Below are 16,605 nucleotides of genomic sequence, written 5' to 3'. Positions count from 1 at the left end.
AGGAGTCATCCATCCTGTACCACTACAGTACTCTCACTCAACAGGAGTCATCCATCCTGTACCACTACAGTACTCTCACTCAACAGGAGTCATCCATCCTGTACCACTACAGTACTCTCACTCAACAGGAGTCATCCATCCTGTACCACTACAGTACTCTCACTCAACAGGAGTCATCCATCCTGTACCACTACAGTACTCTCACTCAACCATCCATCCTGTACCACTACAGTACTCTCACTCGACAGGAGTCATCCATCCTGTATCACTACCATACTCTCGCTCGACAGGAGTCATCCATCCTGTATCACTACCGTACTCTCGCTCGACAGGAGTCATCCATCCTGTACCGCTACAGTACTCTCACTCGACAGGAGTCATCCATCCTGTACCACTACAGTACTCTCACTCAACAGGAGTCATCCATCCTGTACCACTACAGTACTCTCACTCAACAGGAGTCATCCATCCTGTACCACTACAGTACTCTCACTCAACAGGAGTCATCCATCCTGTACCACTACAGTACTCTCACTCAACAGGAGTCATCCATCCTGTACCACTACAGTACTCTCACTCAACAGGAGTCATCCATCCTGTATCACTACAGTACTCTCACTCAACAGGAGTCATCCATCCTGTATCACTACCGTACTCTCGCTCGACAGGAGTCATCCATCCTGTACCGCTACAGTACTCTCACCCGACAGGAGTCATCCATCCTGTACCACTACAGTACTCTCACTCGACAGGAGTCATCCATCCTGTATCACTACAGTACTCTCACTCAACAGGAGTCATCCATCCTGTATCACTACAGTACTCTCACTCAACAGGAGTCATCCATCCTGTACCACTACAGTACTCTCACTCGACAGGAGTCATCCATCCTGTATCACTACAGTACTCTCACTCGACAGGAGTCATCCATCCTGTATCACTACAGTACTCCCACTCAACAGGAGTCATCCATCCTGTACCACTACAGTACTCTCACTCAACAGGAGTCATCCATCCTGTACCACTACAGTACTCTCACTCAACAGGAGTCATCCATCCTGTACCACTACAGTACTCTCACTCAACAGGAGTCATCCATCCTGTACCACTACCGTACTCTCACCCGTCAGGAGTCATCCATCCTGTACCACTACAGTACTCTCACTCAACCATCCATCCTGTACCACTACCGTACTCTCACTCGACAGGAGTCATCCATCCTGTACCACTACAGTACTCTCACTCGACAGGAGTCATCCATCCTGTATCACTACAGTACTCTCACTCAACAGGAGTCATCCATCCTGTACCACTACAGTACTCTCACTCGACAGGAGTCATCCATCCTGTACCGCTACAGTACTCTCACTCGACAGGAGTCATCCATCCTGTATCACTACAGTACTCCCACTCAACAGGAGTCATCCATCCTGTATCACTACCGTACTCTCGCTCGACAGGAGTCATCCATCCTGTATCACTACAGTACTCTCACTCGACAGGAGTCATCCATCCTGTACCACTACCGTACTCTCACCCGTCAGGAGTCATCCATCCTGTACCACTACAGTACTCTCACTCAACAGGAGTCATCCATCCTGTACCACTACAGTACTCTCACTCAACAGGAGTCATCCATCCTGTACCACTACAGTACTCTCACTCAACAGGAGTCATCCATCCTGTACCACTACAGTACTCTCACTCAACAGGAGTCATCCATCCTGTACCACTACCGTACTCTCACCCGTCAGGAGTCATCCATCCTGTACCACTACAGTACTCTCACTCAACCATCCATCCTGTACCACTACCGTACTCTCACTCGACAGGAGTCATCCATCCTGTACCACTACAGTACTCTCACTCGACAGGAGTCATCCATCCTGTATCACTACAGTACTCTCACTCAACAGGAGTCATCCATCCTGTACCACTACAGTACTCTCACTCGACAGGAGTCATCCATCCTGTATCACTACAGTACTCTCACTCAACAGGAGTCATCCATCCTGTATCACTACAGTACTCTCACTCGACAGGAGTCATCCATCCTGTACCACTACCGTACTCTCACTCGACAGGAGTCATCCATCCTGTACCACTACCGTACTCTCACTCGACAGGAGTCATCCATCCTGTACCACTACCGTACTCTCACTCGACAGGAGTCATCCATCCTGTATCACTACAGTACTCGACAGGAGTCATCCATCCTGTACCACTACAGTACTCTCACTCAACAGGTGTCATCCATCCTGTACCACTACCATACTCTCACCCGTCAGGAGTCATCAATTCTGTAATATTGTTCTGCTCTCTTTGCCGCAAGTCATCCATCCTGTACTACAGGCCTACACCGTTTATGGTGAGTTACTGAACCTGTATCAAGTGCTTATTCTCCTTAAGGCATCTATCCTGCACAATGAACCTACCTTCCACCGCCAGCACACATCTATTCTGTACTAGACCCTACTCTGCCCAGCAGGTGAGTCCTAGATTCTCTGCCACTGGGGGCCATCCATCATTTACCACAACAGCTCTGTGTTCCCCACTGAGAATCCTATATGTTGAGCCTGGCCCTGCACTCCTCACTATGACACTGCTATCCTGTTTTACAATCCCTACTCAAACTGGGAGTCATCTATCCTGTAATGCAGCCCTACTCTTCCCCCCCGGGAGTCACAACCAGTAACACGGCAGTAATCTCCCCTTTCTGAGTCATCTATCCTTACTATGACCCTGCTCTCTCCTACTGTGAGAGTTCTATCCAGTAACCTAGCCCTAGTCTCCACACCACTGAGATATATTGTGTACCATGGAACCACACTCTTTGTGACACGTGTATTCTGCTCCGCCATGAATCATCTATCCTCCACCAAAACACTCTTCCCCCACCATAAGTCATCAATCATGCACCAGGAGCATTCTCCCTTTAGTTGTATTCTTGCTTTAGCAACAAGTGTCGAAAGAAGAAGCATACATCGGTGGCAGTGAAGAGAATTCTTACCGAAGGCGAGATGTCCTCATCGTACTTCTTGAGCTGGTTCATGAACTCCAGATGTTTCTTCTCCTCCTCCAGCTGTGCCACCGTCTGTTCACTGCGCTGCAGTTTCTGTTGGGTGTTGGCCAGCTCGTCCCGGAGCCACTGGTTCTCCTGGCATAAGCGGCGCACCTGCGCCCGCAACTTCTGCTTCTCTGACTCCACTGCATTCAGGTGGTTCGACAAGGCCATCATCACCTGAGCGGAAGGGCAGAAGCCATTGTTTTTATCCCCGCAACCACTTGAGAAAGGAATGGCTGAACCCAGTGACATGGGAGGGGAGGTGAAACCAACCACATGCAGCCCCAACATGGGGCGAGAAGTTGCAGATATTATGTGAAATGTTCAAAATATTATGACTAATTACACAAAATGCCGGACTGGCATTTTGTGCTACTTTTCAGCCCAAAATGCATCATCTTGCATATTCTTGATGCAAGATCACATTTTGTGCTAAAGAAAATAGTGCAATGACGCTTTACATGAACAACAGCTGCTTGCATTCTATTCTGTTTGTTCATTTTACTCCTGACGGGATTTTTACATGAACAGCGTGGCATAAGCTCAGGCGTTTTGCATTACAAATGGAATTTAAAATGTTGCAAAATCATGCCACCGTAATTTAAATTTCCCTGGGTCTAGCCAAATACGGTCATCTAATACCAGACCACAGAATGAGACCAGTGTGTACCAAGGCCATCTGACAAAAGAGCTCCCTACGGGACTCACTTCCCATCAGAGACCCTACAAGCATGCTTACCTCCTGTAAGGGACATTGGAGTCCCACATAGGACTCAGTCAACAGCAGTAACTTACTGTCCTACAGATGTACGTCCCATGTAGTCCTTCAGAGAGCTCAATCACTTACCATAAGCGTCAATCAAACCTGAGGAAAGGTTACTTCCTAACTGTCGTGTGTGTGGTCTCCTTCAGACATCACTTCTCACCTGTTGAATGGGAACCGCTGTGAAGACTCGCGTCTTTGGAATGACATGTCAACTCCCAGGAATGCTCACTTCCCAACAAGAACATGCAGGAGGATTCATTAACCTCTTTAAGCCGTGTTTGCCTCCAGATTCCAAGTGAATGGAGAACTACTGGGGTGCGTAATGGGCAGGCATAAAGGTCATCTGCATCCTAATCCTGGTAGATTTACTCATGGAATCACAAAGATGATGTCCACAGAGATATCCAGCACAGAGATCCCTAGAGTCCTAGTTATGTCTAAAGCCAACACTTACTACAGCTTCAAGTAAGTGCCTCACCCAGAACTGAAATCCTCGCCCAAGCCCCTCCAGACCACTGTGTCTATCCCGCTGACTGTCTCACCTGTGCCTCGCCGAGGCCCAGCTCGATCATTTCCACCGACTTGCGCAGGAGGCTGGATTTCTCGTGCACAAGGTTTGCCTCTTCATCTTTCTTGAGACACTTGATGGTCTCCAGCAGGCTGTGCAGGATGGAGTTGTGCTCATTCTTCAAGGCCTCCAGGCCCTGGATCACCAGCTTGGTGTTGGAGATGATCTCCTCCTGTGATAGTTTCTCCAGCTTCTCTTCTCTTGGGTAAACCATTGTGGACATACTCTGAGGGCCTCACCTACGGAGCAAGAGATACAGTGCATTCAGTTGTGTGTGAAGGATGGCAAAGTAGGTGTGCCTTGACAGATGGCACATTTTAGTCCAGCTCTTACCGCGGCAGAGACTATCTCGGAAACTTCATTAATACCCCATATGTTATTGAAATCATTCTTTAAGCCTGACAAAAAGGTATCATCTGTGCAACAGTACATACTGCTGTGAAAAAACACATTATCTTCTTGTTGGCACAGTATTTCCACATTACATGTCTAGGCCTCATCCAATGAGATTCACTGTAGCCCTCCGCCAATTGTTTTAAGTTTAATTATTGTCTTATCCCATGGTCAACAATACAAGCGAAACATCCCACACACAGATGAATGATAGACAGACAGATTTCTGCTTTGCTCACTAGTCACTCTCCACCATAACACAGCTTGCAGCTTCTGCCCCACCGCCACAGTCAGCAAGCTCGCAATACTACAAGCACATATGCAGCATCAAGGCTTCCCATTATCAAATGGTATTTTTCTCCCCCAGAGCTGGCAAATGTCAGAGACATTGTGACATCTCCAGCCCTGAACTGGAGGCATGCCATGGATTTTGCAGCATGGCATGTCATAGTCTGTTTGTGACATGGTGCTTCATAGTGGACATCAACCAGCAATGTGAGACAGTCCACTGTTTTTCCAAGTTATACCTCTGTTGATCACAAACCCTCGATCACACAAAACGCTGCAGGTCCACCACAGATGGATCATTTTTCTGGTTCACTACTTCAGAAAACAAAAGAATCTGGATAGGATTGCAATTGAGTTCATTATTAACCAGCCGGATTGTTAAACTGAACAGAGGTGCACACACAGATATAGATTTAAGTAGACTTATTAAGAAAGTTACATGTACCAGCAACCCACCAGAAGCACACGGACACCAACCATCTCCAGCCATCCAGAGCTCTTTCAAATAACTGGTGGAATCCACGGAAGTACAGAGTTCGACATTACCTCACAGACAGCAGACACTAAACAGCACACAAGACAGGACACAGCACATTATTCTTCTGCTAATCAACTTCTCATTCTCGAAGAATATTGTGCCTCTCTTCCTCTCAATACTCTGTACGGAAGTAATGAATATAATGTGAAGTATCCCGGAAAGACCATAACATGGTTCTTAAAGCATCCTGTACAGAAATGTCACTCACCACCTTACACATTCACGAACAAATATGTTTGATCTTTCAACCATTCTATTGCCTTATCGATGACACAAACTGTACGACCAATGATTAGTGCCCAAATCCTTAAAAAACAAACATTTGCATTTCTCTCAAAACAAATTGTTCTCCATTTCCAAACAGCTGCTTTCCTTACCCATTTTTACATCTCCCCTTCTTACCTTCTTTGCCCCTTAGGATATTTTGTCGTCTTTGTTACGCCATGCTCTAGTAATTTCATACTAATGTGTAACTTTGTTTTATGCGTCTTTATTTGCTATTCTCTAGTAACTCGTTTCACTGTGTAACACTGTTACTAATGTTTAGTTTTTAGGTCTCGCTGAGCTCGCGCATGCGCTGCTCTGCGAGAAATTTAGTGTGTGGGTTTTCAAAGTGCTGCCACAGGCTTTCGGTGGCCTAGCGCTTGCTTTCACGCGAGCATGCACGCGAGCAGCCGCCATCTGTCTTTGATCGCGATCACTTTCACTTTCGTGGGCCGCGCTGCCGTGTCACTGTCACGGCCGTGTGGCCAATGCTTGTTTTTAGTTCGTCTCCCTCTCATCTTCTGTTGTATCATTCATTGTTCCTCCTCTTTTGCTTTAAACCACCGGCTCCGCCTCTCAATCACACTTCTCTGTCTGCCTTGCACCTTCTTTCCCTTGCACCCTCCCCCCTTTGTCCCTGTGTTTGTCCCTCTGCCCATTCAAACAGACCCTCTTACTTGCTGTACGCCATCCGTGGCCCAAACACCTTCTATCCTTATTTCGTCGCTCTTACCGCCTCTGCACGCACTCCCTTCTTTCAACCTTATTCACACTCTAACCTCCTTTGCACCCACCCACCCTCTTCCTCTCCTCCTTTCCTTGCCCCTTCACGTGCCCCTCTTCCTACCTTTCCTCCCACTATCCATTCCCTCCCCTATCTCCTCGCCCCGCCCTCCTCTCTGTAGCAGTCGCCTAGGCTACCACGGCGTGCCAGGAGTCAGCTAGCAGCGCAGACTGCAGCAGCTATTCCGAGCCCTGAGCCCCGATGCAAAGGCACACCCACACATCCAGCACGCGCCTCTAACAACGACACATGCTGGTCTGAGAGTTTTACAACAAACTACCTACTCCTCGTGCACATTTGTGAAAGACATGCACCGCGCCTAGCTAGGGTCTGCAGAAAGTGATTACTTAGCAAATGCAGAGCAGATGACAGAGAGGGAGTGGTATAGCACAATGGCCGCCGCTTCTATATTTCGGTTGCATCTACCTTCCCGTCCATATAGCGACATTTAACATCTCGCATCTGACTGTGTGACGTACAGGCTTCGTTACACCTCGATCCTCGATGACTGACTCTTACCAGACAGAGGGGCTAGAGCATCATAGAATACTTAGATCATAAGGCAGCCCTCGAGCAGTGGAACACAGCCTGCGCCCTGCTCTGAAGATGTAGCCTTGCTGTTCACGTCCAAAAGAACATGATATTTTAGTATGAGCAGTATTAGTGGAAAAAGTGTATCCAGGGCTATTGCATCCATACATAAATCTATACATTTTTTGCAAGCGCCATTCTCCCCTGAAAACCTGTTTCCACATCTGCAATGTCTACCCTATTATAAGTCTCAATGTAGCCACTCCAAATTACATTTTTTAGTCATCTCTTGTATTTCTCCGATTCGTCGTTCTTTAAGTGTGTATCTCTAAGACAAGCACACATTATTATTGTATTTTCCCGCTATTGCACCCCCATACTTTTTCTCTCTTTGTTCACTTTCTTATTTTCTTTCTCCCTTTTTCAGTAAAAACAATAATGCTTTGTTGGTACAATTTATGAGTTTATAAACCTTGTCAAAACTTCTGCTGATCCAAAGGAACTAAAACAGTTTTAAGGAAGAGACTGAACAAATATCGGCAGCAAGGGTACCCTTCTGCCGCACCACTACGTGTGTTTTCACTATATTATTCAAAGGGTAGCTTATTGCTTTCCTCAAATGGCTAGCCACCGAAGTAACCCACTCATAATTCTATTTGTACACATAAAGTTTGAGAGGCAACTCAAAAGCATGAGTAACAGCACATTGCTACTTCCATCACAAACAACAAAGATGAATCAAGAAGTTTGTTCGATGACAGTTGTTTTTATTCAGGGTCTTCTTGACCATAAGCAGAGTTTTAAGTGGGATGAAAAAACTGGGTTGTCTCTCAAAGGGGCGTGGCCGATGTAATCAAGGGCGTGGCTTAAAAACACACAAGGTAGAAAACTGTGCTTCGCATCGTGTGCTGCCCGATTTGTATTTTGCTGTTTTTGCCATTGCATCCAGATATGATACAAGTAATATCACGCCTGCAACAAGCCAGGACTATTATCTTTGTCAATGGGTCTTAGTTGCATAAGATAAATAAGCAGCAACTATGGCTTAATGTATATAAAATTGAAAAAGCTTCCACTTAAAGCCCTGGTGACATCACGACGACATTGCTGCTCCTGCGTTTCAAAAAGAGAAGGGAAATCCAGAGAGGTTAACAAGCATTGGCATAGCCAATAGGTCTCGCCTTTGGGACCTTATAAGTGTTTAGCCATGCAAGGGTTGCTGTTTTTGCACCAAGGATATTTTGCTGCATAACTTTAATACTTATAAGGTCCCAAAAGCGAGACCCATTGGCTATGCCAATGCTTGTTGTAACTTGCAACTCACTGATCCTCATGTGAAGCGCTCCGATACCTCCGGGTCTAGCCAGTGCTATATAAAACTCTTCAAATAAATAAACAGAACTCACTGGGTATGACCTGCATTAAGAAAATATATCTGTTAAAATTCTACCCTCATCTTCTTAGAAGATTGAAGGTCTACTAATTGGGATGGTTAGGAACGGGTGTAACTCCATAGACGTGCTGTAAATTTAATGTAGGAGATGTGACTAAATGAATGGCTTTCTGAGTGCTTCAAATCTGTGCTGCTGATACGAACAAAACATGCGGGATATGTGAGAGGGATTTAGACACTGACTGGTGAATCATCTTTGGGATCAGGAGAATGCATTGGAGTAAACATGCGGAGGGAACATCAACGTACAATGCTTAGTGACGCATCTTGGACATTAGAGAGCACAACTGACAATAACAGGATTTGAGCCTGGGGTCCCTCCTTCAAAGACTTTAGAGCCAGATCCATGCATAATTTACAGTCGAACAAATGGGCAAACAACTTTGACTAAAGCAGACCAAGATCCTCTGCTGATAAAATAAAGGTGTTTTGTGTGTGAGTTCTTAGGCTACTAACTCTGCTCTACCAGGAATCAAGTGAAGCATAGTGATGGCTGCCCCTGCATGATCTAGTATCACCTCAGCACACTTGCAGTGTTAGACATTTGGCGCTCACTGAAGCAGCCGCACCAGCACTCTTTGGTTAGGTCGTGAGCACGGTCAGTCTTTGAAATATTCCCTTGGGACTGGAGAGTGCCAGGAAATTGCCATTAGCACTAAAGCACGCTTGTCCTCCCACAAGTCCTGAGCTCTTAGGGAAATCAGTGGGTTGTCAACGGGCAGTCTTCTAGACTTCACTTCTTCCAACTTTATCGGCAACTATGAGCTCGGACAGGCAGACTCGTTGAAAACACTCACTAGAGTTGGAAAGAACTGTGTATTGCAATGGCTGGAACACAATCACAAGCACCACGGGTGGTATATAATCTGGATACAGACATAAGAGCTAGATTAATTTTGAAAACAAATAGGTGGACACCAGGGCAGATAAAGGTGCAATAGGTCAAACAGGAACAATCCCACTCCTAACACCAGGCTGAGTGAAATCATGCTACAAAGGAACCAGGTGACAGTGACCTGCAGTTGACACCCGAATGTAAAGCCACCAATTCATCATGCTTCCAGAAGAGGTACAAGCCCAGCCCCCAACTAAGATGTCCACGTGAGAACCCAAAGCCAGAAGGTGAAAGCTAGTAGGCCAGGGAGCAGTTGGATTACTGGGGCGACAATACATCACCACCATAAAGCTTGTAACAGAGTAAGCACCATACACTACTAGACTACCAGGAACCGGCTGCCAGGACTAGGCAGTACAATTCAAGTAGAGCACAAACATACAGACAAGGGTGAGGCTAGACAGGATCACAAAGTTGCATTCCCTGTAGGAGTAACCTTATGTCTGGGTCAAGTCAGTCACCAGGTTTAAAACTCCAAATAGCCAGCATCAAGGGGAGGCTGACAACAGGGGATGGTACATTATAAAAAAAATGCAAAATCAACCAAACACCCTGATAAAACATGTACTGAGCGACCGAGTACCAGGAAACCAGAACTGCAAAAATGTAATTCAGATGCTATGTATTTATTAGCTGCAACATTTTACGTTGATGTCCAGGAAGACAAATGTAAAACTATATGCTACCATTGGCAAATAATGTAAATCTTCTGAGGAGGGTAACACCGGTATTTAAAATCCAGTGATATCTTGATCTCGGTGCTGCAAGGTAAGGAGAACCACTAGTCTCCCTAAATCAGTGATCAGGGCCACTTTAATGGGTAGAGGTGTGGCGCAGCAGCTAGGGTGCCTGACTCCGGACTACGGGGTTCACGGTTCGATCCCCTCTGCCGGCGGCAGGTTAGCCCAGTACCATGCGACTCTGGGCAATAGCTCGCTTAATCTTCCCGAGGGCCCCCAGCGCCGGGACACAACTTCGGAGCTTTACAAATACTGGTATTTCATATTTATTAATACATAGATGCAAAATCCCCAGCACACAATTAAAATGTACTAAAAATGTCTGAGTGCAAAGTGTGAGCACAAATTAAACACCGGTACATTGATTCTTGTTCTCTTTTTCTTTTAATCTCCTCAGGTCTTCAAACAGCCGACACGTGTTTCATCGCTAACATGGTTTCCGAGTGCGGAATACCTCCACACTCGGAAACGCACAAGAATGGACGTCCGCAGACCGGCTATTATGATTTACATTTGATAACATATTTGACGTCAAGCCATAAGTTTTGGGTGACTTATAGCTCACACCAGCAGACTTCTAGGAGAACAGAACCCTTCTGTGGGTCGGAAGTATCACCACAGACAACGGATAGATTTACGAATAAGAAAGCCTTGATGAAGTCGCGGGACGATTTCCCATGTTAGCGACGAAACACGTGTCGGCTGTTTGAAGACCTGAGGAAATAAAAAGAAAAAGAGAACAAGAATCAATGTACCGGTGTTGAGTTTGTGCTCACACTTTGCACTCAGACATTTTTACTACATTTTAATCGTGTGCTGGGGATTTGCATCTATCTACAGTGAAATGGCATTTCTAGTGGGGCAGAGATATAAATCAGCAAGGCTCCTACCCAATCAAATCATCAGCCCCATCACCCCATTGAGAGGTGATCGCTGGTGGAGCTGCCAGGCAGTCACTGGTGGTGGTCCACGTACCACAGGGCTGCAAAGCAATCACTGATAGTGGCCCACGTGCCACTGGACTACCAGGTAGTCACTGGTGGAGAGATGCTGTGAGGTGCAGTGGATAACTTGAACCATGGCAGGCGGTAAGAATGAGCTGAGCTCTCTGGGCCTTCCCATCAATGTACCGCAATGGCTGCAGCTCTAACAGTTTCATTCAATCCAAATTGTTTTCTCGACTTGGTGACAGGGACCTTTCACTCACAATAACAAAGAGTTTTTAAAAACTAGGTGTTTACACATATCAAAACATTTTCAACCCATTTCAAAACATTTTCAACCTATTTTGAGTGTAAACTGCTCCATGATTGACAAAGCAGTGTTCTAGGGCATCAAACATTTAGGACTTTGGGTGTCGCGGAGCCCATGGGTATGCTCAAGCCCATATAATTCCGCTACACTGCAAGGGATGAAGATGTACATTGCCACTCTGCATGATCAGCAATCTAGAGATCTCCCAAAGCTGCAGTGACACACAAGAGCACCGCCACAATCCACGTGCAAGTGTTGAGAAATCAGTGAAACTAACAAACCGTCATGGACAAGTGCGCAGAACAAGACAGTCAAACCTATGATCACTCAGTCATGGACAAGCCAGCTGCCACAGTACACAAGCAAAAACTGATACCCACCCCACAAGTGCGCTGATGAACAAGAGGACACATCACATCTACGATCATTCACAGTCACGGACAAGCATGCTGCCACAGTCCACAAGCAGAGACGCAGAACCTTCAAAATCTACAATCATTCACAGTCATGGACAAGCTGGGTAAACAAGAGACCACATAAAACCTACAGTCATTTACAATCATGGACAAGAGCACTGAACAAGAGATGACACAAACCTACGATCACACAGTCATGGACAAGTTCTCTGAACAAGACCACACAAACCTACCATCACTTAGTCATGGACAAGTGTGCTGAACAAGAGATCACCCAAACCTACGATCACTCACAGTCATGGACAAGCATGCTGCTACAGTTCACGAGCAGCAGCTCAGACCCCCCCCTTTAAACCTACAATCACTCATAGTCGTGGTTAAGCGGGGCAACAACGAGACCATCCATATCTACAGTCATGGACAAGCATGCTGAACAAGAGATCACCCTAACGTATGAACACTCTCAGTCATGGACAGGCGCACTGAACAAGAGATCTCCCTAACCTATGAACACTCTCAGTCATGGACAGGCGCACTGAACAAGAGATCTCCCTAACCTATAAACACTCTCAGTCATCGACAGGCGCACTGAACAAGAGATCACCCTAACCTAGGAACACTCTCAGTCATGGACAGGCGCGGTAAACAGGAGATCACCCTAACCTAGGAACACTCTCAGTCATGGACAAGCGCGGTAAACAGGAGATCCCCCTAACCTATGAACACTCTCAGTCATGGACAAGCGCACTGAACAAGAGATCACCCTAACCTATGAACACTCTCAGTCATGGACAGGCGCACTGAACAAGAGATCTCCCTAACCTATGAACACTCTCAGTCATGGACAGGCACGGTAAACAGGAGATCACCCTAACCTAGGAACACTCTCAGTCATGGACAAGCGCACTGAACAAGAGATCCCCCTAACCTATGAACACTCTCAGTCATGGACAAGCGCACTGAACAAGAGATCCCCCTAACCTATGAACACTCTCAGTCATGGACAAGCGCACTGAACAAGAGATCACCCTAACCTAGGAACACTCTCAGTCATGGACAAGCGCGGTAAACAGGAGATCACCCTAACCTAGGAACACTCTCAGTCATGGACAGGCGCGGTAAACAGGAGATCCCCCTAACCTAGGAACACTCTCAGTCATGGACAAGCGCGGTAAACAGGAGATCACCCTAACCTAGGAACACTCTCAGTCATGGACAAGCGCACTGAACAAGAGATCCCCCTAACCTAGGAACACTCTCAGTCATGGACAGGCGCGGTAAACAGGAGATCCCCCTAACCTATGAACACTCTCAGTCATGGACAAGCGCACTGAACAAGAGATCCTCCTAACCTATGAACACTCTCAGTCATGGACAGGCGCACTGAACAAGAGATCTCCCTAACCTATGAACACTCTCAGTCATGGACAAGCGCACTGAACAAGAGATCCCCCTAACCTATGAACACTCTCAGTCATGGACAGGCGCACTGAACAAGAGATCTCCCTAACCTATGAACACTCTCAGTCATGGACAAGCGCGGTAAACAAGAGATCTCCCTAACCTATGAACACTCTCAGTCATGGACAAGCGCGGTAAACAAGACATCAACCAAACCTACAATCACTTACAGTCATGGAAAAGTGTAGTGAACAAGACATCACGCACAGGGAGGGGCTTCAAGAGGGGACATTTAAAGATGTGTCAATCACTGAAACCAAAGCCGACACAACCAATCACCAGCTTCAGAGCACCAGGGGGAGGGGCTTCAAGAGAGGGCATTTAAAGATGAGTCAATCACTGCAGCCAGAGCACAGACACTGAACCAATCACCAGCTCCAGAGCACCAGAGGGAGGGGCTTCAAGAGAGGGCATTTAAAGCTGTGTGAACAATCACTGCAGATGCTGCAGCCAAAGCACAGACAATGAACCAGTCACAGCTCCAGAGCACGGGGAGGGGCTTCAAGAGGGGACATTTAAAGATGTGTCAACAACAATCATTGCAGCCAGAGCACAGACACAGAACCAATCACCAGCTCCGGAGCACAGGGAGGCGCTTCAAGAGGGGACATTTAAAGATGTGTCAACAATCACTGCAAACGCTGCAGCCAAAGAACAGACACTGAACCAGTCACAGCTCCAGAGCACCAGGGGGAGGGGCGTCAAGAGGAGACATTTAAAGATGTGTCAACAATCACTGCAGCCACATAACAGACACAGAACCAATCACCAGCTCCAGAGCCCAGGGAGGGAATTCAAGAGGGGACAATTTAAAGATGCGTCAAGATTCACTGCAGTCAGAGCAGACACAGAACCAGTCACAGCTCCAGAGAACGAGGAGGGGCTTCAAGAGGGGACATTTAAAGATGTGTCAACAATCACTGAAGCCAGAGCACAGACAATGAACCAGTCACAGCTACAAAGCACAGGGAGGGGCTTCAAGAGGGGGCATTTAAAGGTGTGTCAACTATCACTGCAGTCAGAGCACAGACACAGAACCAGTCACAGCTCCAGAGAACGGGGAGGGACGTCAAGAGGGGACATTTAAAGATGTGTCAGCAAGCACTGCAGCCAGTGCACAGACACAGAACCAATCACCAGCTCCAGAGAACGGGGAGGGGCGTCAAGAGAGGACATTTAAAGATGTGTCAACAATCACAGCAAACGCTGCAGCCAAAGCACAGACACTGAACCAATCACCAGCTCCAGAGCACGGGGAGAGGTTCAAGAGGGGACATTTAAAGATGTGTCAATCACTGCAGTCAGAGCACAGACACAGAACCAATCACCAGCTCCAGAGAACGGGGAGGGGCGTCAAGAGATGGCATTTAAAGATGTGTCAACAATCACTGCAGTCAGAGCAGACACAGAACCAGTCACAGCTCCAGAGCACAAGGGTGAGGGGCGTCAAGAGATGGCATTTAAAGATGTGTCAATCACTGCAGTCAGAGCACAGACACAGAACCAATCACCAGCTCCAGAGAACGGGGAGGGGCGTCAAGAGACGGCATTTAAAGCTGTGTCTACAGACACTGCACCGCAGCCACTGCACACTCAATGTAACAGCCTGCAGCCCAGAGACCAGGCTTCAAGGTAGACGATTAAAGAGGTGTCAGCAAATCACTGCAGTGTTTCTACTGCCGGAGATCAGACAAGGGGATTCAAGCAAAGACATTTACATTTTTGTCTGCAAGTCCCTGATGTGGGTCCTGGTTGCAGTTCCGGTGGTGGCTGATGTTCCAGGGCCACAGAGGCAACTGCCCTCCATTCAGAAAACATTTGGGCACTGGATTGTCGAAGGGCTCGAAGCCAAGGTGGCAGGACTCACTCCAAGGGGTGGAGGGGGTTGGGAAGTCAGATACTATACACAGTGCTAGCCCAGAATAAACCCAATGTCAAGGCAGGTGAGCTGTGTCTTTGAAAGAAAAATAGATATGTATTTATGTATATATTTATTTAAAAGTAGGGAAAGAATAGGTCAAATTAAGTTATGTAAGAGAACAACAGATTGTCACAGCAGCTTTAGGGACCGAGATACAACAAGGCAACTACTGCAACTAAGCTGAAGGCACTAGAAAACCAAATGTTACAGAGCCCTGTGGAAAAGTTATTCTAGCTTAAGCCAATAAACCACAGGCGCCATCAAATAAATGGCGTGGAATGCTATGGAAAGTTAGTCTATGGTGACCATTAAACCACAGGTGCTATGAACACACATCATGGACCTCTAGGCACTATAAATACAAATATCACCGGTAATGTTATTCTATAGCTCGCCGTCGAGTTCAAAGGTTCTAAAAAAATATATATATATAACATGGAGTATTATGGACAAGTTATTCTATGGGTGGGCAGCGGAACTGCAGACGCTACAAATACAGATATCACCAAGTTCTATGGACAAGTAATTCAATGGGCGAGCCATCGAACCGAAGAATCACAGAACCGAAAGCACAATAAATAAAAATAATACGGAGCTCTATGACAAGTTATTCAATGGGCGAGCCATTGAACCAAAGGCGCTACAAATAACAGAGGTCTACAACATGGTATTCAATGAGCGAGCCCCTGAACTGAAGGGGCTATAAATACAAATATCATAGAGCTTTATAACAAGTTATGCAATTGGTGAGCCATCAAATCAAAGGCACTCTGAATACAAATATCACGGAGCTCTGTGACAAGGTATTCAATGGGCGAGCCACTGAACCGAAGGTGCTATCAAAACAAATATCACGGAGCTCTGTGACAACGTATTCAATGGGCGAATGTGAGAAGTTGGCCTGGTATATGCTGGTCACTAGTTATAGTGGCCACCTTGCACCAGTACAATTCGACTCTTATGGTAGATAGGTTTAAGACAACCTTTTAAAGAAAGCTATCCTAGTGGTAGCTGTGGAGAGGCTAAGCCTTTAGAGGAATGTAAAGCAGCTTGTTTTACCTTATAATCTCTTGAATTACTAAATGAAAGGACACCACACAGGTATATATATCAAATATATATGTATTTATTACTAGACACACTCTACTAATCTCTTTATGAGATTAGAAGTCAGGAACATGTGCACAAATCAACGTTTCACAACAGGTTAAGCACAAATATGGCTGGGGCCCTAGGGGCGTACCAGACCATATACTAAAAAAGAGGTTT

At 46.4% G+C, this 16,605-nt stretch overlaps 1 protein-coding gene across 8 annotated transcripts in view; it reads right to left on the bottom strand.

Moving 5' to 3' along the window:
- KLC4 (kinesin light chain 4) overlaps window positions 1-16,605 on the bottom strand; it is a 595,564-nt gene that overhangs the window by 434,072 nt on the left and 144,887 nt on the right. For all 8 annotated transcript variants that reach the window (XM_085610149.1, XM_085610151.1, XM_085610153.1 and 5 more), the window contains exons 2-3: window positions 4,373-4,637; window positions 3,011-3,241 (exon numbers count right to left, since the gene is read on the bottom strand). In XM_085610149.1, the coding sequence (XP_085466275.1) occupies window positions 3,011-3,241; window positions 4,373-4,621 (480 nt within the window). In that variant the 5' untranslated portion in view covers window positions 4,622-4,637. The remainder of the gene's footprint in view (window positions 1-3,010; window positions 3,242-4,372; window positions 4,638-16,605) is intronic.

This window comes from Triturus cristatus, chromosome 6 (assembly GCF_964204655.1).
Source record: "Triturus cristatus chromosome 6, aTriCri1.1, whole genome shotgun sequence".
NCBI classification, from domain to species: domain Eukaryota; kingdom Metazoa; phylum Chordata; class Amphibia; order Caudata; family Salamandridae; genus Triturus; species Triturus cristatus.
Note: the sequence above shows the minus strand (reverse complement) of the source record. Positions and strands in the feature narration are given on the sequence as shown.